This window comes from Amblyomma mixtum, chromosome 2 (assembly GCF_055824585.1).
Source record: "Amblyomma mixtum isolate Tamu chromosome 2, ASM5582458v1, whole genome shotgun sequence".
Classification (NCBI taxonomy): Eukaryota; Metazoa; Arthropoda; class Arachnida; order Ixodida; family Ixodidae; genus Amblyomma; species Amblyomma mixtum.
In genome coordinates this window covers 49,597,534-49,621,213 of record NC_143013.1, presented here as the reverse complement: position 1 = coordinate 49,621,213, position 23,680 = coordinate 49,597,534, and the positions used below count along the sequence as shown (strand labels likewise).

Sequence of the window (23,680 nt, the reverse complement as noted above, 5' to 3'; positions counted from 1 at the left end):
TGACTGATTTGTGAAAAAAAAAATCGAATGAAAACTTCACTTCAATAGGCTCCGTACATCTGAAAGTTGTGAGCAAAACTTTTGTTGCATGCAGTTTTTTTTTATACATTATAGTCACCAGGCGACAGCTGTTCGGGCGCATTTTTCTTCTGTCACTTTTCTGCATGGCTTTCATAACACAACAGCTTTCACAACACCTATGGAAGCTAGAAAATGATACATTAAAGCCAGAATGATCATCTGAAGAGCGAATTATGTTATGCAAATCACAATCATCAGCATGCATGCTCATGTTCGAGGTGATTTATAAGGCAGGTCATTAATATATAACAGAAATAATAAAGGTCCTAATACCGAGACTTGTAGCATGCCAGATGTTACAGGGGCGAGGAAAGACAATTTTCTAGAGCTTGAATTAACTTTGCAGCCTCGGAGCTCAGAGCAGCGTTCTTGCTGGCTTGACGGCCTTAATGTCAACATTTTATACTCTAAAAATGTATCTCTCTGTGAATACCTATCAGCGTTGTCCGCTTATGGTCTCCAAGGTATGAACGGAGCTCTTACTACAGTAGATCTAGTTAATGCTAGACAAGTCTGTTTCTTGTTAGACATATAGCTGTCAAAGCTCCCAGCTGTTCATTTGGGTCATATACTATTTTACTATGGCTGGATGATCACCACTTCGTAGCATGCAGACTCACAAAACAAACATGTCTGGCACTTCATCTGTTGAAATTGCTTCTGCACAGCGCAAATGCCTTGTCCCCGTAGTTACAAAACCGAGATCGATAGTTTTATCATTTCTTTTGATTGGGCATACTTAATAAATGAATATTCGTCGGGCAAAGTGTATGAAAGGAAATGCATGGAAGTGCAAAGTTTTTAATTAGTTTGCACACGGTTGGCAGCTAAGCCAGTAAGGAAGTCTGGGCTGGATGAACACGGAAATTCTTTCGCACTTTCATAGAGAGGTAGTTTGTGGAAGCGTTGCAAAAGAAATCCAAGAAACCAAGAACATCAATTACAATACAGATTGGTAAGATATAGGGTTTTCACTTTTCTGCGTGGCGCCAAATGCTGTAGCCTTTTCATTAACTGCAGCAATCTTCAATTAATGTAGCTTTGCGTGGTCTATGCTGAATCATGTCAGAAGGATTAGTTACAGTAAACGTTATGTTTTAGGCTCTTTTCATGAGCTTCTGCCAGCAGTAGCAGATGCTTTCGAGAGAAACTTTGTAAGAGTGTCTTGAAGGGCTGTATCGACATCCACAAACACTGCGTAGCTAATGTGATCCATAAGTACGTTGGTTTTTCTTCTTAGAATTTCGAGGCGTGAAATGGAAAGTATTCTTCTCAGTTTCCATATGACCAAGCCCCTTGAAAACATTGAATATCATCACAAACGCTCCGAAGGAACTTTAACGTCCTGTGAGATATCACCGTTTGCATGATGAGTGGTTTTTTGAAGGATGAGAGAATTCCAGAACGCCTATAGCATGCAATCGTTTCACCGGTACGTAAAAGAAGAAAGGTAACCTCAAAAATAACCAGCCAATTTCTATTTTACCTCTTGAGATGTTCCAGGTGACTTAAGAAATACACGTTTCAGTCGACGCAGATGTCCCCGCGTTTAAAAATTTTTATTCCCACGTTTTTATGCATCTGAAGTGAGAATTGCTCAGGTGATTTAGTAAACCTTAGAATTCTCGCATTGTGTCTTGAGTTGATGCTTTACGACTTTTCCGTTCGTGTTTCTAGGCAGGCGATCCACGAAAACAACCCCGCCGTGAAGGTGTTTGAATGAATCAGTGTTGTCTGAAAAACAACAAAAAAAAACTGAAACACCATCATCTGAAAACAGCCGTTCTTTTAGTGTTTTAATTTCTCAAGTAATATTTTCGAAGAAGAAGCACACATAAGTAATAGAAATGGCTTTTTATCCTCGATAAATGTTTAACCCTTTTTAGGGCAGTGGGACATATGTGACTCACTTTCTTCATGAGTCGTCAAACTAAAAACGTGACTACTGCACTCATTTTCATGTCGGTGCCAGATATTCAGATATGCAAGAAAACATGCATAGTAAGACAGCGGTGCAGAGTTCCATAGTAGTGAAGAATAGAGGAAGCCCACCTGCGACTATTGCTTTCAGCTGGGCGGCCAGCTCAGGCGACGCTGCCGACTTGTCTCGAAGAACGACGAAAGCAGTGGCCGCGTCCCCATACCGTGTGTCAGGGAGCCCCACCACGGCGACATCGGCCACGCTGGCGTGAGTTTGTAATAAGGACTCAAGTTCGGTGGTGGAAACTTGCTGGTCAAGGCACTTCATGATATCCTTGACGCGGTCCACGAAGTACACGCGGCCGTCTATGTCGTAGTACATGACATCCCCTGCGTATGAACGGGAAAATGATTGCAGCTTTGCTTATACATAAAAAAAAACGTCATCCTTTATGGTAGAACCACCGACAGTATGTATGCTGACATTTGTGGTTCGTGGCCTTTACCTTTGTCTCGTAATAGGTAAGTGATAAGTAGTTTCTTTTGTCTGCCTTGTTTGCATTAATTCTGTAATGTAAACACCAGGAGCCAATTCATGATGCCGCGAACCCCTTTAGAGAGCGCGTTTTCATATTCCTTCGGTTGTTGATTAAGACAGCGTTATACTAAAATCCATTTTCCTCTAGCGTCTGGTACATCCTTACGGGTCCTTTATTGTCAACGTCCTCATGATGGACATTCCTTTAAGTATCTCAATATATTACGGGTTTTGCTCAAGTTCTTTATTACCTGATTTGCTGGGAGCATCCTAGTGACGAAAATTGTTTACAGAGGTTGAAGTCCACAGCCTGAGCGCAGTGGACGACTCGTTGCGCAGTATGGAGGAAATAATTTATAAACTTTCCCTGCTTAGTTTTTATGCGTCTTTTTCTTTCCACCCATGTGTGGTTAGTTGATTTTCTGGTAGAGTTGGCAGAGGGATTTAAGAATGCTGATCCACTATGACGACGGTCAAAATCTGCGGCCACATTTCATAAGCGGTTGATTGTGCCTTGTCCATTCGGTCCCCCATCAGGGGTCACTCAGGGATACCAGCGGCTTTCAAGCATCTGTGTCAAACTACTCGGCTAATGGGTGACTGGCGATTGGACCTCAACACTGATACACAGCCAATGGTGAGGTCCAGTGAGCCAGTGCTCAGGACCGGTCGCCTGCTATTGAGAGAGCGCTGCGATGCACCTCACCATTGGTTGTATACTGCATCCAATTTGAGCGAGTTGTACGTTGTGGTCTCCAACCAGCCATTGGCCCGGTCGCTTGTTCCAGACGCTTGAAGTATCAAAATGACCAATAATAGAGGACCTAGTGGACGCGAAATGGACAGCCGAAAATGTACAGCTTATAAAATACGGCCCCAGGGCAGCATTTTGCGTACTAATAGTGAGATACTTTCTTATTACGCAGTTGACCACCACTGTTGTGCAACGAACTCTGCCACAGACTTCCAGCCATCTTTCTTCCGAGTTATTAGATGCCACCAAGGCAAGAAAAGTTCCTAACCTTCCCGTCTGATTCTCTGCTATCTCCCTTGATATTAGCTCTGCTCCCTCATCAGTCTGTCTGTTTTATGGTCTCAGCAGAAAATGCCCCACCCCTTTGCTACTTCTGCAAGCACGATATTATATATAATTTTTTCTAAAGTTTGTTTCTGTCTTCCTTCAAATGTTACTCCAGTTATATTACTTTGCTAGACTTCTTAGCTGCCCTTAATTTTTCTTCAAACTATTCCATTCAAGCGGAATGTAAAGGTGTACACTCGCCGTCAAAAGTAAATGAAAGGCGACTTTGTCAAAAAAATTTAATTTCTTTAAATCTAAAGCATAATGGTCCATGCTTGTTGGTGCACAGTGCAATTCGCAAAATCACAATTAGGCTGCACATATGTATTCAAGGATGCATGAATTGGGGGGCCAATGATTAAATTTTTTCGTGAACATCACCCTCCATTTACTTTTGACGGCACCTGTACGTGTGTTGTCCGGGTTGTTTTTGAACTGGGTGGTTTTCAAAAAGAGTTACGACTCAAATTTTTCACTGATTCTAAGATCACTGCTTCGCACTAAGCCGCGAACAGAAATAGGGGAATTTCACCTAACATAGTAATGCTTGTTGGGGGGCTAGTTTGTGCATGTTTCCAGAATAGTAGCGCTGAAAAAGACAAAACACAGCAAGCGAGACATTGCTGTGCGTTGTTTTTTTCGGCGCTACAATTCTTTTCTGGATTCACCTAACATCTGTAAGTAATAAAAAAAATTGAGTTACAATAACGCTTTATGCGGTGTAATGTCGTGAGTGGAGCTGTGCTTCAAAATAGAGCTAAAAGATATTATCTGGCAGGTACGTGACCAAATATTAGTAAAGTTTTAACTATTACAATAAGGCTACGCTTACATTTAGTGGTTGGTAGCTTACCGTAAATAATATCTCTATCTGTTTCTAGATACTCGAAAAAGCGATCCTCTCCGCCACTGCAGCGCATGGAATTATGTGCACGCACAACGGCGAGAATTAAACAACACAGCAGTGTAGCGCATGCAGCCATGCTTAAAACCGTGCAAGAAGTGGGAGACTAGCGAGAGGAGAGCACGTGATACACTTGCCGTTGTGTGACGCCTACTCTCATGCATCGCTTAATGAGGTTCGCGACCGCACCGGTCTGGTCTCGCCCGTGGGCGGACCCAAAACAGTGAGGTGAATAACGAATGAACTTACCTGATCGACACCAGCCGTCCTCATCGATAAACTCCCTCGTCAGCTCCGGATTCTTGTAGTATCCCGTCATCACGCTGGGGATCCTGAAGTACAGTTCGCCATTTTCCCCCGGTCCCACCTTCTCACCCGTGTCCAAGTCGAGGAACTGCGACAACACCGAAAGGTGGCGAAATTGCCGGTCTTGAAGCAGGTACCCAGTTTGATTATGGCAACTAGGACGCATCGCCGTGAAACGCACTTTGTCCGCACTTCCTTATCGGCTTGATAACTCAGGCGCGAGTTAAAAAGAGAAAGTTTTCTCCAGTTCAAGGCTAGAAAGATCAGTGGTCTTGAAGCAGTCACCCCAGTTTGATTATGGCAACTAGGACGCGTCGCTGTGAAACGCACTTTGTCCTTGAATAAACAGCGCGAACGAAGACGAGCACAAAAGAAAAGAAAATGGACGACACAGCGCTGTGTCGTCCATTTTCTTTTCTTTTGTGCTCGTCTTCGTTCGCGCTGTTTATTCAAGATGCTTAACCAACTAGCCCGCCAAAACGTGTTAACGCACTTTGTCCGTATTTCCTTATCGGCTTGATAACTCAGGCGCGAGTTAAAGAAGTGAAAGTTTTCTCCAGTTCAAGGCTATAAAGATCAGTGGTCTTGAAGCAGGCACCCCAGTTTGATTATGGCAACTAGGACGCGTCGCTGTGAAACACACTTTGAACAGGGTGAGCTCACGGGCTAGTTGGTTATTCATAATAATTTTTTCAACAGCGCATGCTTGACACGTGCAGTGATTTTAGGTTTTACCCTAGTGGGCGGTTCCTTGAGGGTATATATGTAGAGGTTGGCGCCTTTTCACAAATAAAGTTGCAGTTCAGCGCTCGTGTGTGTGTTTCCTCGTCTTGTGTCCTTGTCTAGCATGCGCTGTTGAAAAAATTAAAACGCACTTTGTCCGCATTTCCTTATCGGCTTGATAATTCAGGCGCGAGTTAAATAAGAGAAAGTTTTCTCCAGTTCAACGCTAGAAAGATCAGTGCCGCTGGCAGAGCACATGCGAAACAACTGAAAATGCGATCAACTTTCGCGTAAGTGGCACTTCCCTTGCGAAAAGGCACCTGCGTTTAGAGATATAAGAGGAGCTAGAAATCAATTCATAAACAAGAATTCAAACCTGTTCGGACTTTACAGCATTAGCATGGTCGTTGAATTAAGATGGAAGTGTGGTATTGGGCAGAAAATGTTTTTAGCTTCCGTTTTCGGCATACCGCGGCTGACCTCTTTGCGGAATTGTAATAATTGCAAAATGTATAGTTTTAAACTGCCACAAAATGGCCAGAAGATCATTTACTTAGTGGATGATCGATGGTTGCGACAACCTAATATGTGCACGCAATTTCACTGCTTTATTCACGCATTCATTAGCCTCAAGTGTTCTGCTTCGTGAATATATTTAATACCGGCAAGATAGAATGAAAGACATGAAAAGTGGTTATTCGCATTAAGAACCTATCTTCTCTATGCTTAGATAATTGGGCATGCTTCTTGAGAACCTGTTCAGCAGTTATGGGAAGCAAAAAGACGCAAACAGTGCCTTTAAACTGCTGGCTTCTGATGATAAATGATGGAACTATAGTAAGCTGCAGGCTGTATAACTACAGTTTAAAAATGGTTTGGCTCAAAGACTGACTCAAAAATGCGCTTAGAACCGCCAATTCACGACTTGCTTCTCACCACTTTTTGTTGGTAAATATTTCCTCCTTTCGGCAAGAGATCTGGCTGAAGTCAATGCAAGAGAACGCTAGGAAACCGAAAGGAAAGAAGGCAGCCCAAAATAGCGTTTTGGGTGGCTACTCTGCATTTGGTGAAACAAACACTATTGCCAAAGAGAAACAGGAAAATTAGGGATAAAGCAAGAAACATGGATGGCATGTGAAAGTATTCCTATTGAATGCGTCCTGCCTGTCACTCAAGCAGGATGCCCTCAAGACCGGCAGTGCTTGAGAACCCTTCGGGCTGAACGATTGATGTTGCTCTGGGTCAGTAGGCGAGCATTGGGGCGGTCTCTAACATACCAAATTGCTTGTCTTTACTAGGGGATTCAAAAAGATGTTCTGTTGTCGCATCAAAACCACAGGTGGCACCACCAGGGCTGTAGGTCACGGCAATGAGGAATACGTACTGGGGCTATATTCGCTATGCAACCGTTCGAAATTGATACCAGGGGTCACTTTCTATAAGCTGTCCACTTTCCTTTGTCCATTTCGCGTCCATTCGGTCCTCTGTCAGTGGTCACTCATATATAGCCGCGGCTTTCGAGTGCCTGTGGCAAGCGACCAGGCCATTGGACGGTTAGCGGCCGGACTTTGTCATTGGCTGCATATCGCAGTCATAGGCAGCCAGTGTTCAGGTCCGGTCGCCTGATGCTCACAGAGCGCTGCAATGTACCTGACCGTTGGCTGCATATTGCATCCAATTTCAGCCAAAAGTAAGGCCCGGTCGCTCAGCCACTCAACCGCAGGATCGCATGCCACAGGTACTTGAAAGACGTGGGTATTTCTGAGTGATTATATTGACAGAGGACCCAATGAACGCGAAAGGGGCAATGTAAAATGGACAACTTATAGAATGCGGGCCGAGTGTTTCACTTAATTGGTAGTGACATCGTTGTGACGGCTGCATCACACGAAAGCCGCACGCGGCTGATAACAGAAATCACAAGGTGGCGGGGCCCTGCGTCGACTGTAGCCTTCTGCATTCGCTGCAGGCGGCGCTGAATCAATGTCTGTGGTATGCAGCCAGTGAGGAGGCCCTGTTGCATATGAGCGAATGGTCCAGTCGCTGCCCTCTGACGCTTGAAAGCCGCAGCTACGTCGCCGAAACTCAGTGAACAATGGAGGGGATTAAATAGGAACTGAATGGAAAATTAATAACTGATCCTTATAGAATACGGAATCTGGTGTGTGTCAAGAACGTCAAGCCATAAGCAAAATAGGAAATTTGCTGTGTTTCACGGAAAGGGGAAGAAGTAACGCAATTTAGGAAATATGAATGCCTAGGTCAAGGAACTCACCCGTGTTCAAGAGGCAAGAGTGAGTTCGAGCGCACGTATGCAGAGCCAAACAGCTGCGTTCACCCTCGATATAACAATAGTTGCATAAAGAGCATTGTTTTGAGGAGATCAGGACGCTTCTTCACAGCGGTGGTTTCATGCAATACCGCAGTGATAGCGATGCCAGAAGAAAAAAAAAGAAAATTGGCTGAGGCTTAGCTAAGGTTAAGCCTAGTCAGATGCGAAGCATATTGATGGCTAGGCTTGTTCTTCAGTTGTTGTAGAACGTTGTCGCCGAGCCGCATATTGAGCACGCCGCTTAGCCAGACGTTCATCCGCTCTTCATCGGTCTCTGTGGCACGCTGAAGCTTTCGCTTCTCGTTCAAATCAGCCCTGCTTCTAGGCGGCATCCCAACACCTGGCCGCCTCGTAAGTGCCCGGAGAGCGAGGCAAGCTCAGCTTTATACCGCTGCTGTAGCGTCACGTGGTCAGCTGCAGCGCCTCTGATGTGGAGCCTCCACCGCCGCGGGCGACCGCGCGAGCCGGCAGCCCATCTCTCCTCTGCTGTGACGTCATGTTGTCACGTGGTCAGCCGCCGCGCCTCTGATGTGGAGCCTCCACCGCCGCGGCCGACCGCGCGAGCCGGCAGCCCATATCTCCTCTGCTGTGACGTCATGTTGTCACGTGGTGTCACGTGGTCACGCTAAAGGTCAATGGTAGCTCCACCGCCGCGCTCGACGGGCTGTAGTGTAGCTCTAGTAATATGCTTCGCATAAAACATATCATCGCCTCTAATGACGGCGATGTGGCAAACTTACCCTATTTCTTAGACTACGTTATATTGATCTATGCCATTGTGCAGATTGCAGAATTTAGACGGCCGCTTGATATTAGAAAAAAGAGACCTCTTTCAAAGAGTCTCTCTTAATGAACTGAATGGTGGGCTGAAGGATATGTAGCTGGGCACAAATTGGAAAAGAGGCGAGTGGCAGGGTGTGATAGACGCGGAAAGCAACCGCCGACCACGCCGCGCAAGTGAGTACCTTCCGGCGTTCTGTTTCTCTTCCGGCGGACTTACTTCAGTGCAGCTAAGATCGAACCATGGTTTCGTAGTGAGGCTTTGGTGTATTCTGAAAACGTCCAATTGCTGAACTGTTTCTGAAGACTCTTCCAATGGAATACCTCATAGGCGGAGCGTCAGCTCGTACGCAAAAATGAATAATTATAGTGAAGAATAGTGTGATGGAAACAGCAGAGAGAAAAGCTTCTATTACGTCTGTGGTGTGTACTCATTATAGAGCAGCTTTCATTATCAGAAGTTTATTGGACACAGTCCGCCCTTCTATGGCTGGACCCTTTCTGCCTAAACCATAAATTAGAAGTTTAGTGCGTTGGGACTTAATCCCGCCCTCACTGATTTCACGCTGTCTGTCGAAAGCCTGTAGCAGGTGGTCCACCTGCTAATGATTAATGATCAATTAAGGAGTGGTCGGGAGAGGTTGACCGGGAAGAGCAACCTGGGTCTCACATGCCCCACAAGTGGCAGTTACTGCCATCCCAGGGCAGTGGCGCATCGCTTAATCGCTGCACCACTGCACTATAAGTGTTGTGAGGACTCCCAGCTTGGTATGAAAATGGAGACTCGATCCAAAGCCGAAGTTCTAGCGCACCCAGTTTGCATTTAGCCGAAACACGCTAGATCGCTCGTCATTGTGTTTAATTAGACCGAAACCGCTAAAAGCTGAGTCGGTAAACTATAGATATACTAGGACTATAAGCTAAAATTAGAATCGGCGTGAGGATGACAGGTTACGCTCACCTTCAGTTCTACCATGGGCGCGGGAAAACCGACGTTTCCAGGGGATATATCTCCTTTGGGCGGCGTGCATACGACGCCACAAGACTCCGACATACCGTAGACGTTCCGTAGAGACTGTAGGCCGTCGAATGCCTCCATGATCATCTTGGCGAAGTCTTTTGTCAGGACAGTGCCGCCTACGTTAATATATTTTACTGAAGGCAGCTTTATTCCCTTTCGGAGCATTGCAGCCACGTAGTAATGCAGACGCGACGGGCCAGCCGCAAAGGTCGTCACCTGGTGACAAAATATGGCGGAGTTCTAATGGTGCACGTTAGAAAAAAGTTGATTTTGCGGTTTAGGCAAGGTGCTATATCATTTTAGATATAGTGTTGTCAAAATGTACTCGCAAAATAATTTTCTGTAGAGCCCCATAGAAGATTCATTGACCCTCTTACTCCCTGAACCTTAAGTAGGCGACGGCTGAAAGATGTCTCATTTAACTGCCTGCTTTTACTTATTTTTGTTGCTTTATTGGGTTTTAAAGTCGCAAAACGACTCAGGCTATGAGCGACGCCGTAGTGAAGGGCTCCGGAAATTTCGACCACCTGGGGTTCTTTAACGTGCCCTGACATCGCACAGCGCACGGGGCTCTAGAATTTCGCCTTCATCAAAATTCGGCCGCCGCAGCCGGCATCGAACCCGCGTCTTTCGGGTTCGATCCACTGAGCCACCGCAGCGGGTCCTTTACTTGTTTTGTATTATAATAGTGACAAAAAAAATATCTTCAATCCTAACCCTGATTTTGTATTTTAATGGAGACAAAAAAAAATGTCTTCAAACCGAACTCTGAAAGACCAGTAGGCCGGCCAGCCCAAGCCAAAAGTATTCTCTGACTGCACCCGGCAGTTGTGACTGACATCAGAAATCAAAGTACGAAAAAGAAAATACCATCGGCTTTCGTGAAATATTTTTTCGTCGTCGAGAATTTCTCTCGCAAATACATGATGTTTAATTTGTGTTTTGACACCCAGCGAAGGCATCATAAGGCAGAGAGTTAAAAACATTGGGAATGAATAAATCTCTCAAAAAAGGCCATAATATGTGTAACATCGTGGAGTTGGAAATCTCGAGTCATACCTCAAAGAACGGTCGGAATTAGGAGGAACCAAAAATTCAGGTTGCCAAAAGTGAGCACAGAAAGAGATTTACAGAAGATGGCGTCATATTTTGGTAATTGTCTGAAGGTGAAACAATTTACACCTGCTGGGGTTTTTACATTGCCGATCAGAGATTGCCTCAGCAGCAGGTCCTACTTCTTACTCACCTTGTACTTGTTCACGTAGTAGACGAACTCGTCGAACGACAGGTTGGGGTTCACGACGAGGCAAGTGGACCCCACACAGGCAGCTACAGGAGTGAACATGAAGCCAGAGGCGTAGGTGATGGGGTACCAGGCCAGGAGGACGTCTTCGGGTTCGTAGCTCACAAGCACTCTGAAGTAAAATTAGCCAGAAATGCACATATCGATAATAGCTGGACATGACAATATTGGAGCCTGCTGGTAGCTGGTATATGGCTGGCAATGGTTTATTGATTCACAGTACGAAGCTGCTTCGAAGGCCAGTGCAGTTAATGTATAAAATTCCGTGCGATGAGGAACCTTGTTCCTTTTTCCGGAGTCGGGTTCAAATGGCGTAAGTAGCCATGAGTTCATCTGTTCAATTCCCCGGAGATTCGCCCAACCAAAATTTTTTTTTCAGCAAAAATATTCATTCGGCAAGTAAAATGAGCTGAAGGCCTCCTGGAGGGATTATCTAGAAGTGACCAGTTGGCAGTGGTTCTTTTTAATTGCCTTGATGACGATTACAGCAAGCTTGGAGTGTGTGCTTGGACAACAGACAATACACAAAGGTGCGTATAGTGAACGCTTCTTTTAATGCGTAAAACCTCGCCTTATATAAACCTAGCCTCAGATAAATTCGAACAAAACGAATAACGGCTAGTCCTTTCAGAGTCCCTTCTCTTGCTTTGAGTGATTTTATCACGAGGGAACAAGACGTTTAAGTTTAAAAGCTCCACCTACTGGAAACAAGTCAACCTACACTTTTTTCAAAACTCCAGAAGTGAGCACAATGCACATTCGGTTCTTTGTGAATTACCGCAGTGGGCATACGCAGAGTAACAGTGACCTCATCTTTTACATTTGCTCTTTCTAGGCTGTGGTCTTGTCTTAGCCCAAATTAAGCGACTTACTAAAAATGACCCGCTGCAGTAATATATCACTGGAACATATAGGTGCTGCTAAAACGTTTAGGTGTATATATAAAAGAAAATTGCTATTAAAATAACCAAAGTTAGCAACCTAACTTAGAAAACAATAATTATGTGGGGAAAAGGGAGTTGAAAACGTGTGGTTCATTTAAAGGCTAATACCAGTCTTTTTCTCTTCCATGAACATGCCTTATTTGCTGTTTAATGTTACCGCTGAATTTCCTTTACTCCCTCCCAAAACATGCCTAGGTGATATAGCACCTGCTTAGGGCACACAGCTGTGCCTTCGAGGGATCATATTTTATTATAGGGGTCCTGTGGTTCGTGTAGGTAAGTGCAATGTTTTCCCGAGTTATTTTCCGACGATGTAGTGCAAGGACCCAGCTGCGACGTTGTGAGCTGCTGATGCATCACCGTCGGCGTACCTGCGGAGCCACTAATATAAAACTCCTCCATATAACCAGAATATGCTCTGAGGGCAATTGTTTGAGCTTAATCGTCAAAAGAACTCACTTTGTCAGATGCAGGTTAGCCACGATGCTGTAGTGCGAGATCTCCATTCCCTTGGCGTGTCCCGTTGTGCCCGAAGAGTAGAAGAGAGCCACGGTAGTCTTCTTGGGGTCTTCTATTCGTACTTCCTTGAAGTCGTCCTCGTTTTTATTCACGAATTCCGACACGGACGTAAAGCCGGGTGCAGAGCCGCCAATCATAAAAAGCCCCTGGGTTGAATTATCAGAACAGAAGTTGCAGTACATTGTCAGGTAGTGATGACGCCAGTCCAGACAGTGTTCTAAATGTTCTGAAAGGAAGCTGTTTATTGGGATGACCTGCGCTTACAGTGGGCTGAATGACTTGGCGCTTACGAAAGCAAGAAGCGTGCTCTGCGGTCGTCGAACAAAATTGCCGCGGGTCTCGGCCATGCTCAATTTAAAGCTGACTCATACTGCTGTGACACCACGAGGACAGGGACCGAGACAGAGTGACGACAATACAACTGCTCACTAACAACTGACAAAATTTATTAAAAACACAAAATATATAGACAAAACCAACGGTTATGTGCACAGTCAGAACACGGTTTCAAAGGTTACAGGCAATAACGCATGTTACATCACGACGAATCTACCCGTTATCATAGTTTAGTGCTCTTTGAAGATAATCAACCTCGGCGTCAAGCAGCAGCAAAGATGGCGAACTCACGCATACATCTGCCGACTTCTTTATATGGAAGGCCTCCATAATCTCCCAGGAAGTCTTATCTTTATGTTGATGTGTAACGTGCGTTATTGCCTGCAACCTTTCTAACCGTGTTCTGACTGTGCATGTAACCGTTGGTTTTGTCCATATATTTTGTACTTTTAATAATTTTTTTCAGTTGTTAGTGCGCACTTGTATTGTCGTCACTCTTTCTCCGTCCCTGTCCTCGTGGTGCCACAGCAGTATGAATTCGTACCAACTCGCCCAATTCTCAACCCTTTTAAAGCTGACAGCGAACTTTCAAGATACGGCGTGTAAAGTTACCTCAACAGTCTGGGACAACGTGGAATCGGCTCCAAGATATAATCGAGTTATATCTGGTCGCGTCTTGCATCACAAATAAAGCGATAAAACCTCGTACCGGCAGCTTTGAAGAATGAACAGACAAATAGTTCAAGGATTCGCGGCAATATTTTGACGTATGTGAAAAATTGAAGTTCAGCTTTCAAATCAACTTCTTGGCAGCAGAGCTTGACCGCCATTTTCAAGAAGACCGGGTGGATGTGAGGTTCAGTCAAAAAGCAGGCAAGGCTTAGTCATTTCACTGAGGTTTCTTTATTAATTACTGTTTTCTCCTTAATACCGCACGCATGCTGTCTTTAAATCTTCTTCTTCACGCGCCACCGTTAGCCCGTGTGTTTTCTGGTGATAAGTGTATAGCTTCTCGAAAGAGGCCTGTTGTAGAAAAGGTGTTATCCTCTGTTCCCGAATATGCTCACCGTGATGCATATGGGTGAGCATGAAATTTACATGCTCTGCATAAAGACAAGGTATTCGAGAGGTTTAGAATTCTTCATTGACCAGTGTCAATACGCGTATCTCTGTTTGTTGACGAGATCGAATGTTCCTCTTACTCACTCACGACTTCAGACAAAGCACCGTTCGATGCGAAAGTGTGGGCATGCCTTGTTTCCTGACTTATTTGTACCTACCATCACAGGTTTTATGACGACTGCTGAAGCAGCTGTGGTTAGGGTGGACATGATAAACACTACACTTGGGCTGCCACCGAACGAGCCTCACTTGGAATCTAGTGGTACATACCAAAGGAGTGCTCCGAAAGCAACTAGGAATTGCTTCCTGGAGAGCCAGTTTCGACTTTAGCATCTGTACTAGAGATGATCGGATCCAAAATTGCACAGACAGGCGCGTTCCTACCATAGCTCAAATGTTTAAAATTGTTTCCCGTGTTCTGAGGTTTGGAACGCACGGAACCACTGTCATCGGTTGGGATGAGGTGCTTTTGGGAGACGTCGCGCGGCGCGCAGACGGTTGCATGAGCTTTTAGAATTCTTGAATATAAAACTGGAGCGGACACTTAAGAACTGCCTTAAGAATAGGTCGCGATATCTTTAATCGGTTAATGCCCATATATGCGGTATTGGTAACTCTCTACTTAACGTTCAGAGTTGCTGGGAGTGCTCGTACCACTCTTGGCGAAGTAGTGAAGCCATTAAGCAATGCGCCAGTGCCCGGCGATGGCAAGTGCTGCCACCGGTGGACCTTGTGGGACTCACGTTCACTCTTCCCGAGCAACCTCTCGAAGCCAATTAATAATTTAACTGACACCTGCCATGGGCGGCAGGTTACGATGAAGCCATAACATCACGTGACCTAGGTGGTCAACCTACCCCTTTTTCTTCTCTGGGGATTCTCAGCGGATTTTGCGTTCGCTCACAACGGCGCCGACGCCTACAATGACGACGGCTTTTCTGCGATAGAACCTTCTTTACGCTATCGCGTGAAATAATAATGGCCATCGTCATCCAAGCTTGATGCACTGCCGAAGAAGGGATCCGTTCATTGAGTTTTATAAATATCTTCGGTGTAGCAACTGCAGCACCTCCTTCCCCCTATCTCAGCAGGTCTAATCTAATCCTTCAATCTGGGTCTGTCGGCTTCTCCTACATTTTCCGTGCCTTGGAATTAAACCCGTTACACTAAAGGGCAATAGAATATCTGTTACCCGCAGTTCGAAATACATCGAGTCGCGTTAGTTTTATTGCCTACTATGTACCTTTCATATCTTATTACATTGCGATATTATTTTCCCATGCCTCTCTGCGCTGGTGCATGAACCTATTGCGCAAGAAACAAGCCACGTGCATAGTGCTCGGCACGTCTACTAGGATCTTCACCAGGACAGTTCATGAAAAGCAAGTTGTTAATATTTATCTCCAGAACAGCCTCCCGTTGCTGTAATGTGGTTAATACACAAGGCATGCAGACAATAAAAAAACACTGAAGAATGCGATGCTAGGGCTCATGTTGCAAGAGGCCTATGCAGATCAGGTTTATTGGTAAATTTTGTGTAAGCGTACGTTCACCTTACACTGAAGTAGTGAGCTTAGCACATAAAAGGTTATGAAGAAGGGAGCACATTTACCGTGATAAAATCGAGCGTAATCCTTACTAACGGAAGCATAAGTTAGGCTGATTATTCAGCTTAGCACTGCTAGGATAATGGGGGGTGGTTAAATAAATTTTCATGTCATTATCAGAAATGTCAGCCTGGCATTCGTTGCGAAGAAACATTGTCATGGTATGAACGTTTTAGAACAGTTTGTGCAGGCGTACAGGTGTTTCCAGTCCTTTAGAGAGTGAAAAATAGGCACTGCGAGCGCTGGTGTCGGCGCATAAAGCCAGAAAAACGCAACCTCTGCAATCTCAAAAGTCAATCATGACCACGCGTGCTAAAACATCACCATCATATCGTGCTTTAAGAGCCATGGCAGGCTGCATTACTGTGCCACAAGCAAGCTGTTCGGATGTCAATAATCACATCATGTGCTCTCTTAGGCCCACGTAAATTAGTTCGGCCAGATAAAAAAAGTAATAAAAATAATTATGCCCAGCCCACACCACTGTTAGGCCCACAGCGAGATAAATCATTTTTACGAAGTTTTTGGTTGAGGCAAAATGCGCGCTTCGTTTGAACGACATGAGAGTATTAGCTTTTGAGGGATGCTAATGGCATCAGCAATATCATCTCCTGTCCTAGGGTCTTGATGTGCGCAACACAAACGATCGTACAAAGTTACTTACCTCTAATTTCACCTTTTCTTTAATAGCTAGAGCCTTCTCTGAATAGCGTGGAATGGTCAAAATGTGAGTTGCATCTGCGTGCTCGACTTGAAATTGAAGCTCACCTGCGAATCATTTATCATCACTGTTGATTGCGTGCTGAATGAACGATAATATAACTTACACTCTCTGACAGTTATGAAGCGGCGCACTTCAAGAAAAGTACTTTTATAATAATAATGTTCTAAAATTAGCTTTTCTATTATGATACCAGTTTTTATTTAAAGACACACGCAAGTAATGAACTGTGACCAGGCTATGAAGGCTAATTGGCTGTGAACATGCAGGATTCAAGGCCGAGAAGCGCGTATAGTTCTTTCATCGATCACGACAAAATGCAGTAAAATTTTAACTACTGTGTGGTGCCCAGCTAAAGAAGAACGTATTTTAACCTCCTCAGCCTAATTGCTTTAGCACGTTCAAAGAAGAAAGGTGCAGCGCTCCATCGCAAAGTGAAAGAGAAATTGAGAGCTAGTCAACTGCCACTTACTTTCATTCAGCACTGGGTTTGAAAGCAACACCGATGCTCCCGTGAAAGTGAGGCTGAAGAGTACCACCATGTTGTCCACGCTGTTATCCAAATGAACACAGACGCAGTGCCCCGGCCCGACGCCATGCGCCTGGAAGCCAGCCGCAAAGCGGCGTAGACGAGTGAAGAACTCGCCTCTTGTCAGCTGCGTTTTGTCGTCCACCTGCGTGCCGCAAAGAGTTCGGACTGCTTAAAGGCAATGTAGATGTGGAAGGAGTAGAGTGGTTGTTTGGGAATCGCCTTGAAGACAGAGGTGGAAGACAGAGGTGGCTCTGGTGTTGACAAACTATGGCGCATATTCCGGCGCTAGAGCAGGCTTAAACAGCTTCTGAAGTTGTATTTATGAGGATATCAATCAAATAGCGGCGTGAGTTACGAAGTTCGCTAATTATTTGAGAGGGGTCACGTGAGATATAGGCGTCATCACAACCTGCCAGTCGGCGCATGTGGCAACTGGCAACAATCTGCCCATAGGAGCAAGTGGCAACCAGCCGACCGTATTATGAGCCCACCGTGACAGGTGTGAATTGAAGTATTGACTGGTATAGAGAGGTAGCATGGTCGGGTGACGTCATCACTACCTGCCCACTAAAGGAAGAACAAAGAGAAGGAAGAAGACATGGCAGCAAATTCCGGTTAGTGCAAGTTCTTGGTAGAGTCCAAAACCAAAATGACATGCAAACATCACAGTAGGACCAATGGGAAATGTAATGTTGCATCTCACTTTTAAGTTTGATAAGTGTTGCCCTAGTTTGTAAAGATCCTGCGGCGCTTTTGAATCCAACAAAACATAGAAAAGCTTAGCCAATACAGTACGCCCACTTCGTTTTTTGTGACCTGACCCCATTTTAAGGTAAACTTGACAAACACTCCAGAAACACTTGATTTCACGTGAAAAGTTTTGCGAAACAATAAACTGGGCAAGGGACCACGGCTCTGGAAATCGCTGCTCTACGAATGCGATATGCGTTTCTTAAGCTTGGAATATCGCTATGAGGTGACTAAAAAAATGGTCTTGACGTCGCAACAGTCGAGTATCATTTTTGAATTTACCTGAGCCAGAATATTATGCTAGAGGGATGAATTGCTCTCACTCGACACACACTTGAAACAGGTAAGTCATCAAATACCCGCTTGAGGCCACTATATCTATCATCACTGAAAAATTCAGAAGTATCCATAAAAAGAACAGCTGAAAGAAATCTATAAAATTCAGTGGGAATGCTAGACGTCTCAAAATATCAATGCGTACAGAAAATCGCACTCTAAGAATCTCACATAATTATGCTTTCTGCACGAGGGCTGTCGCTATTCTTTCGACATGAAGAAAGCCCACAAGAAAGTCAACTTGCTGTCGTGTTTGACGGTGTTTAACGGCTGTTTGCATTCCTTTGAGTGTCTTTTTCACTCTGGACGAAGCTCATTTACAATTGCACATCCTGGCTTTGGTTATAGCTATGCTCCTTGTGAAAAGGCCGCGTTAGAAAGGAAAAAAAATTATCTCCCTGGAAGGCGATTTTCAATGGCTATTGGTACTGGTCAGCACTCATCCTTTTCAGCTGCGTCCACAAGCGTAACAAATAAGAACATATTGTTTTGTGTGCTTAGCCTGCTTGGAGGAACACACTGAAAGGTACAAGCATGTATGACTTACACGAAATTGCTCTTCCACCCAGGCTCACTAGGCCACAAGACCCACATTCACCAACGCCAACTAATGGTAGTACCTATAGTCTTATGTAGACAGTAGAAAAATTTAAGGAATTAGGCAGTGAGTTTAAGCGTCATTCCTGCGGTCATTTTCTGGCCTCGTTTTATTTGTTATCTTTCACAAACTTGAAAAAAATTTCGCGGTGCGCATTTTCTCTTCATTTTTTTTATGCTTTGAAAAGGGTTAAGACTTGTGAACCAGGTCTGTAGCTACAAAATAAGCTCTGCTGCAATCAGTACAGGTATCTGAAGGAAATGCTACTTAGCACGTTTTTCTCGCGCTCATCGAAACATTGTCGGTGTTGCCCTTCGGCGGTAGTTGATAATTGATTTATATGCTCTATGTCAGAAAAGCCTGAGTGCTGTCTTGAGGATAATCACATCAAGTATGGCAGCTGCCTCATAGGCCAGTTAAATATAAGAACTCAACATAGGAATAGTTGCTCCTTTTACTTTCGCTCATTGTTCGTCGGTGAAGTGCTCGAAACCTCTTTTTAGCGGAAGGACAATGAGCGTCTTACCAGTGCCAACTTTTCAGGAGACTTTGTCAGAAATTCTTTCATGGCGTTGTACACCGAGCATGTTGGGATGTCCACTTTGGGATACGGCGAATACAGGACCCCGTCCTTGATAGTCGCCTTCATCTCGACTTGGTTCTTTTATGGCTTTTTTTCTGCGACCAAGTCACCCTGGTTCTGACTTTGTCAGGCAGACCTATGTTTCAGAAAGAGTACAAATAGGAGAGACAGATGATTATGCAATTCTTGTTCTAGACTAAGAAAGATCAAATCTCGCGCACTAGACAACAGCTTTATTCCTGTGACCTTTATGCAGCGGATACCAAAGCGTTGAACAGTTGAAAGCCAACTGAAAAACAGCGCTGGCTATAGCGTGAATAAAAGCTGTCTGCTGTATAAGAAAGCGGGCAGTAGGCATTGCAAATGATCCAATAATTTAATTAATCACCGGTGCCGCACAAATTTTGTTTTAGCTAATGCTCTTATTGGCCCGCCTGTGGATGGAGCAGCTATGATATAGATGGTGGTGGCGTAAGCTGTTAACGGGACCAGAGCTAAAGATGAAGATCCTGGCGGCCGCCGCTTATCAATGCGCTTTTTTGTGGAGAATACAATGACGAAAGACGTTCTTCCGCGACTTCTGGCAGACCAAACGGTAGTGGTATTCAGGTGTGGTCCCTTCCCCACGCTGACCTTTCTCAAAAATTACAATAAAATAAAGCGTAGCGCCACCGAAATCCTGCCCGCACAGCCGCTCTGACAGACCTGAAGCGCCGGCGTGGCCAGGACACCGCTATTCAAGTCGTCGAAGCTGAATCTCGGAGCTAGCGTTGAGATTGTAATTACTGTTTAGTGAGTAAAGCAACCTTCTTGTGAGTCTTTTTTCACCTATACTGATGTCTTTAATTCTTATCTCTGATTTGAAAACGTTCACGAAGTTGCAACATCTTTGCTAGCTCCTCTATTGGTAGCAGGACTCGTGCATTTTCCCTACAGTAGCGCATGCTGCACTGACAGCAACACGCCAGGCGCTTCCTTGAAGACAAGATGCCTGCGCAAAAAGCCAGGAACTTCAAATTTCATCTTTCAGCAGGAGGGCTACTGAGTACTTCAGACGAGCCGGTCATAACAACGTACTTTCAAATGTTCTGCTAGGACTGAACACATAGCATGAAAGATATTCTTTTGCAGACCAAAGATTTTCTTGCCCCTGACGCCAGAGCGTCCTTTCCTAGCTTGTTTTTCTAACTTGGAAGTCATACCACTGTGACACACTTATTCACCCTAAACCTACTACAATTTTAATTTGTTATAATCGTTTATTACTTATTACCAGTACCATCATTTGCGCTAAGGTGCTTGCCTTGTTGGTGTTTACACTACCTGTGTCAGACATGCAAGCTGAGTTGGTCGAAAAGTTCAAGTTAACTTATTGCATAAGTTTATGAGCTTGATCGTCATAACGTAACCCTTGCTTTCCGCTCAGTCTCATTGAACTGTGCTTCCACTGCTTCGGCTGACCTCTGCTCCACCGCTGTCGTCCATCGGTCATTAAACAGAGAGCGAATAACTGCGATGAATGTTTGAAATGGATCGATAGAATGAGGATAATAATAATTACTCACTCCACAATGACAGCAAAAAAAAAAGCATTTTGGCACTTGTTAATGGCTGAATAGACACCACAGAAACACTTCAAACGCCGGAGAGAAAGCATAACGCTTCTGTTTTACCTTTGATGTGGCGCAGATCTTGCGCTGGTTCTTTCAGCCTCCGGTAAAATACTATCCTGCGTGGATCGGTGCGCGTATTTGCCGTGTCTGCTGCTGAAACACCAATAAACTGCAATGGCGCCTCCCACGTGGCGTCCCAAAAGGTGACTGCGCCTTTCTATGGCTGGCACTTGGAGCTAATACAAGCTAGCGCATACAATTGATGTGCTATGCCAGACTTCGGCTGTGAAATGATTGTTTCCTTTCCTAGTGGAGCGTTGAGGCAAAGAGAAGTCAAAAGAAAGAAACAGGATGGACGAGCATTCAACTCTCAGATTTTGATACTGCAGCAAGAAAGAGCTCCTAGAACCCAGTACAGACATCCGCTGTTCCAGATGCTGAAATTACTGTCAAGCAGGACTTCCCGTTTGATCAAAGCCTATAGCGGATGAGGAATGCTCTTTCGTTTTTCCGGCAAAGCACATAAATATGCCAATGGACATTCGTAGGTAGGTGACGTGGTAGGGCACCGGATGTATTTTTTTTACTATACTCTGTCCGTGGCCCCGTTTTCAGCGTTTTGCTTGCCCAGCTAAGCTCAAAGGTTTTCTCTTGTCAAGTAATCGTATGATAGCAATGGGGTGGCTTCTTACTTTGACGTTATTTTGAGGCTGCGGTGCCGTTTAATAAAGGTGGTGACAGAGTAGGCATAGCAGTGCGGCAAATTTAGCAAGAAACCTGAACCTAAGTGAATTTATTTATTGTGAAGGCTTAAATACCCTCCTTTCATTATGAAAATATTTTTACAGCCTTAAAATTTCGCACAACGGGCTGTAGGCTGATTAGAGCCTCAGTATAATTCTTCACATAAAACTTGATGTAACGTCTCAGATGTAAACGTAGATTCGACTTTGAAATTATGCCCATCGGATTTTCTTCAAGTGACCTGTAAAAGCCGGGAAGAAAGGCTAAGCAAAAAGGGAAGACGCATAAACTTTGATGTTTGTTTAAAATATAGTGTGTAGTAAATTATGTTGTTGTTGTTAGTGGCTATTTAATTACCCCGGTTCAAAATTCAAAGGTCCTGTTTCAGAGACAACCAAACATGATAATAAGAGCCTATGCCTTGCTCTATTAAAAAGTTTAAATTTAAATTTTAGTCAATTTGTTCCTCTCTAACTTTTCACTTAAGACAATGTTAGAAGTGGATATTAACTTGGAAGCACGACATAGATCTAATATTTAAATGTAGCGCACGTGCTACTTGCGGTGCTTCTGAGGTACAACAGTTCATGACGCGCTGCGAATAAATTATGTAAATATATGGGTTTCTACATTACTCGAATTAAATACAGTTTAATTTCCGCTCTAACTAAACGCTTTATAGCGAAATAATGAATATTACAACGTGACAGCTGTTCTTTATACCGCCCACAGAAAACCATGTATCACAATGAAATCTCGTTTTACGGACTAAAGGACAGACGATGCAGAGAGAGGCTCCATGCAAGCATGAACGCTTAGACTTTTGCTTTGGATTCTGTGCTGTAAGGCTGCGTGTGGCCGCTGTACGCGGCAAGTTCAGAACAGCTGACTCTTAATAGAATTCACACTGTGCTGTGCTTATTAGGCGGCCTGAGAAGTAGTTTCATGCTCACTACAGCCGTCAAAATGGCTGGTTTGTGCAAGCTTCGGCCGGTGCGAAAGTGAAAAGTATTTGGTTCTTTTTTGTGGTAAGCCCTCATGCACACACGCGCACGCAAGCACGTTGTCACCGTCCGAAGCACGATGCTAGTGCATGGTTTCCGTATTTTCTGCGCAGTGGAAAGGCGAATGTGCTTTGAGATGCGCTGAATATTATCTGAGAAGTACCACGTACATGCATTATTAATTTTCTTTTAGCAGATAAGAGAAACACTTTTCGTACTGCAGGCAATCATGAACAGGGTTTTACAGCTTTTATTCGAGTTCTCGTTCCCCACGGCGAAGCTGCTTCATACAGATGCGACATCCAGCTAAATCAGTATAATGGTACAAGCACTTCCGCAAGAAAGCCGTTCAGCAAGCGGATGCGAGTTCTTCGGTTTTATGTGTGTATTCCCTGCCATAAACTAAATCCGGCAGGCAGCACTGCAGCTGGGCGGAACGTACCCTGGTTAGTTTCTGCTTACAGCCGGCAGGAAGCAATAAAGGAACGTAGAAGCAAAGGCCACAGCAGAGTCGAGCACAAGGGTCGTCTGTGAGCATACTGCGTAGCTCAAAAAACACGCAATAATAAACAGCGCAATGCGCCGCTTGATGAACGTTAGAGAGCGACTGCTGCTCGCATGCTTTTGAGGATTCCTCGAGGCTTACGTGAACACTTCACGAGAGCACACAACGCACCGAAAAGCAAAATCTCGCTTTAGTGTTGCCGAATTATAGGTGCGTGAGCGCAGTAAGCGGTTTGTGGTGTAGTCTGTGGCTGTTCTCGATAACTTCATGTAGTGACCCTCGGACGCACGGAGCCTATTTGTACCGAACGCACGCGCTGCAAGGAGACGTAGACAGAGACGAAGCAGCGGTGATCATAGGCTTTTCGGTACTAGGTGAAGTACACAAAGGAGGGGGGCGGGGGGGTGATGACCGACAGTGACAGCGGACCCGCCTAGTCACGGGACCGGCAGGCTAGTTTTGGCTTCCGGCCGTGTTTCCTGCCTTTAGAAGTGGCGCCTCTGATAGACGTCGTTGCAAAGGCGTCATTGAAACGACTTCACAGCAGTGCATCATTCGCGGTCGGGCGATTGAATTGTGGAAGGGTTTCGAGAGTTTAATGTAGTTTTCTCAGCAGCGCAGCCACATTTCTGTACAAAATAAAGCGTCGGTACACGCTCACGCGCCTATGTCCAATTATGACGAGCGTACTATCGAAAGCTTCTGCGAATATGTGCAACCTGGAATGAGCATAGCAAAGACAAAGAATACTTTACTCATGGGCGGGTGCAACGCCAA

The 23,680-nt window shown here is 44.8% G+C and overlaps 1 protein-coding gene across 1 annotated transcript; it reads right to left on the bottom strand.

Moving 5' to 3' along the window:
• Positions 1 to 1,687: 1,687 nt before the first annotated feature.
• LOC149359290 (putative 4-coumarate--CoA ligase 2) lies at positions 1,688 to 19,103 on the bottom strand. The gene is made up of 9 exons (XM_089569009.1): positions 18,981 to 19,103; positions 16,711 to 16,912; positions 16,182 to 16,285; positions 12,393 to 12,598; positions 10,933 to 11,101; positions 9,627 to 9,902; positions 4,774 to 4,918; positions 2,134 to 2,391; positions 1,688 to 1,815 (listed from the first exon to the last, which is right to left on the bottom strand). Exons 1-9 carry the CDS (start codon positions 19,101 to 19,103, stop codon positions 1,688 to 1,690), a joined length of 1,611 nt encoding a protein of 536 aa, XP_089425135.1.
• Positions 19,104 to 23,680: the final 4,577 nt, after the last annotated feature.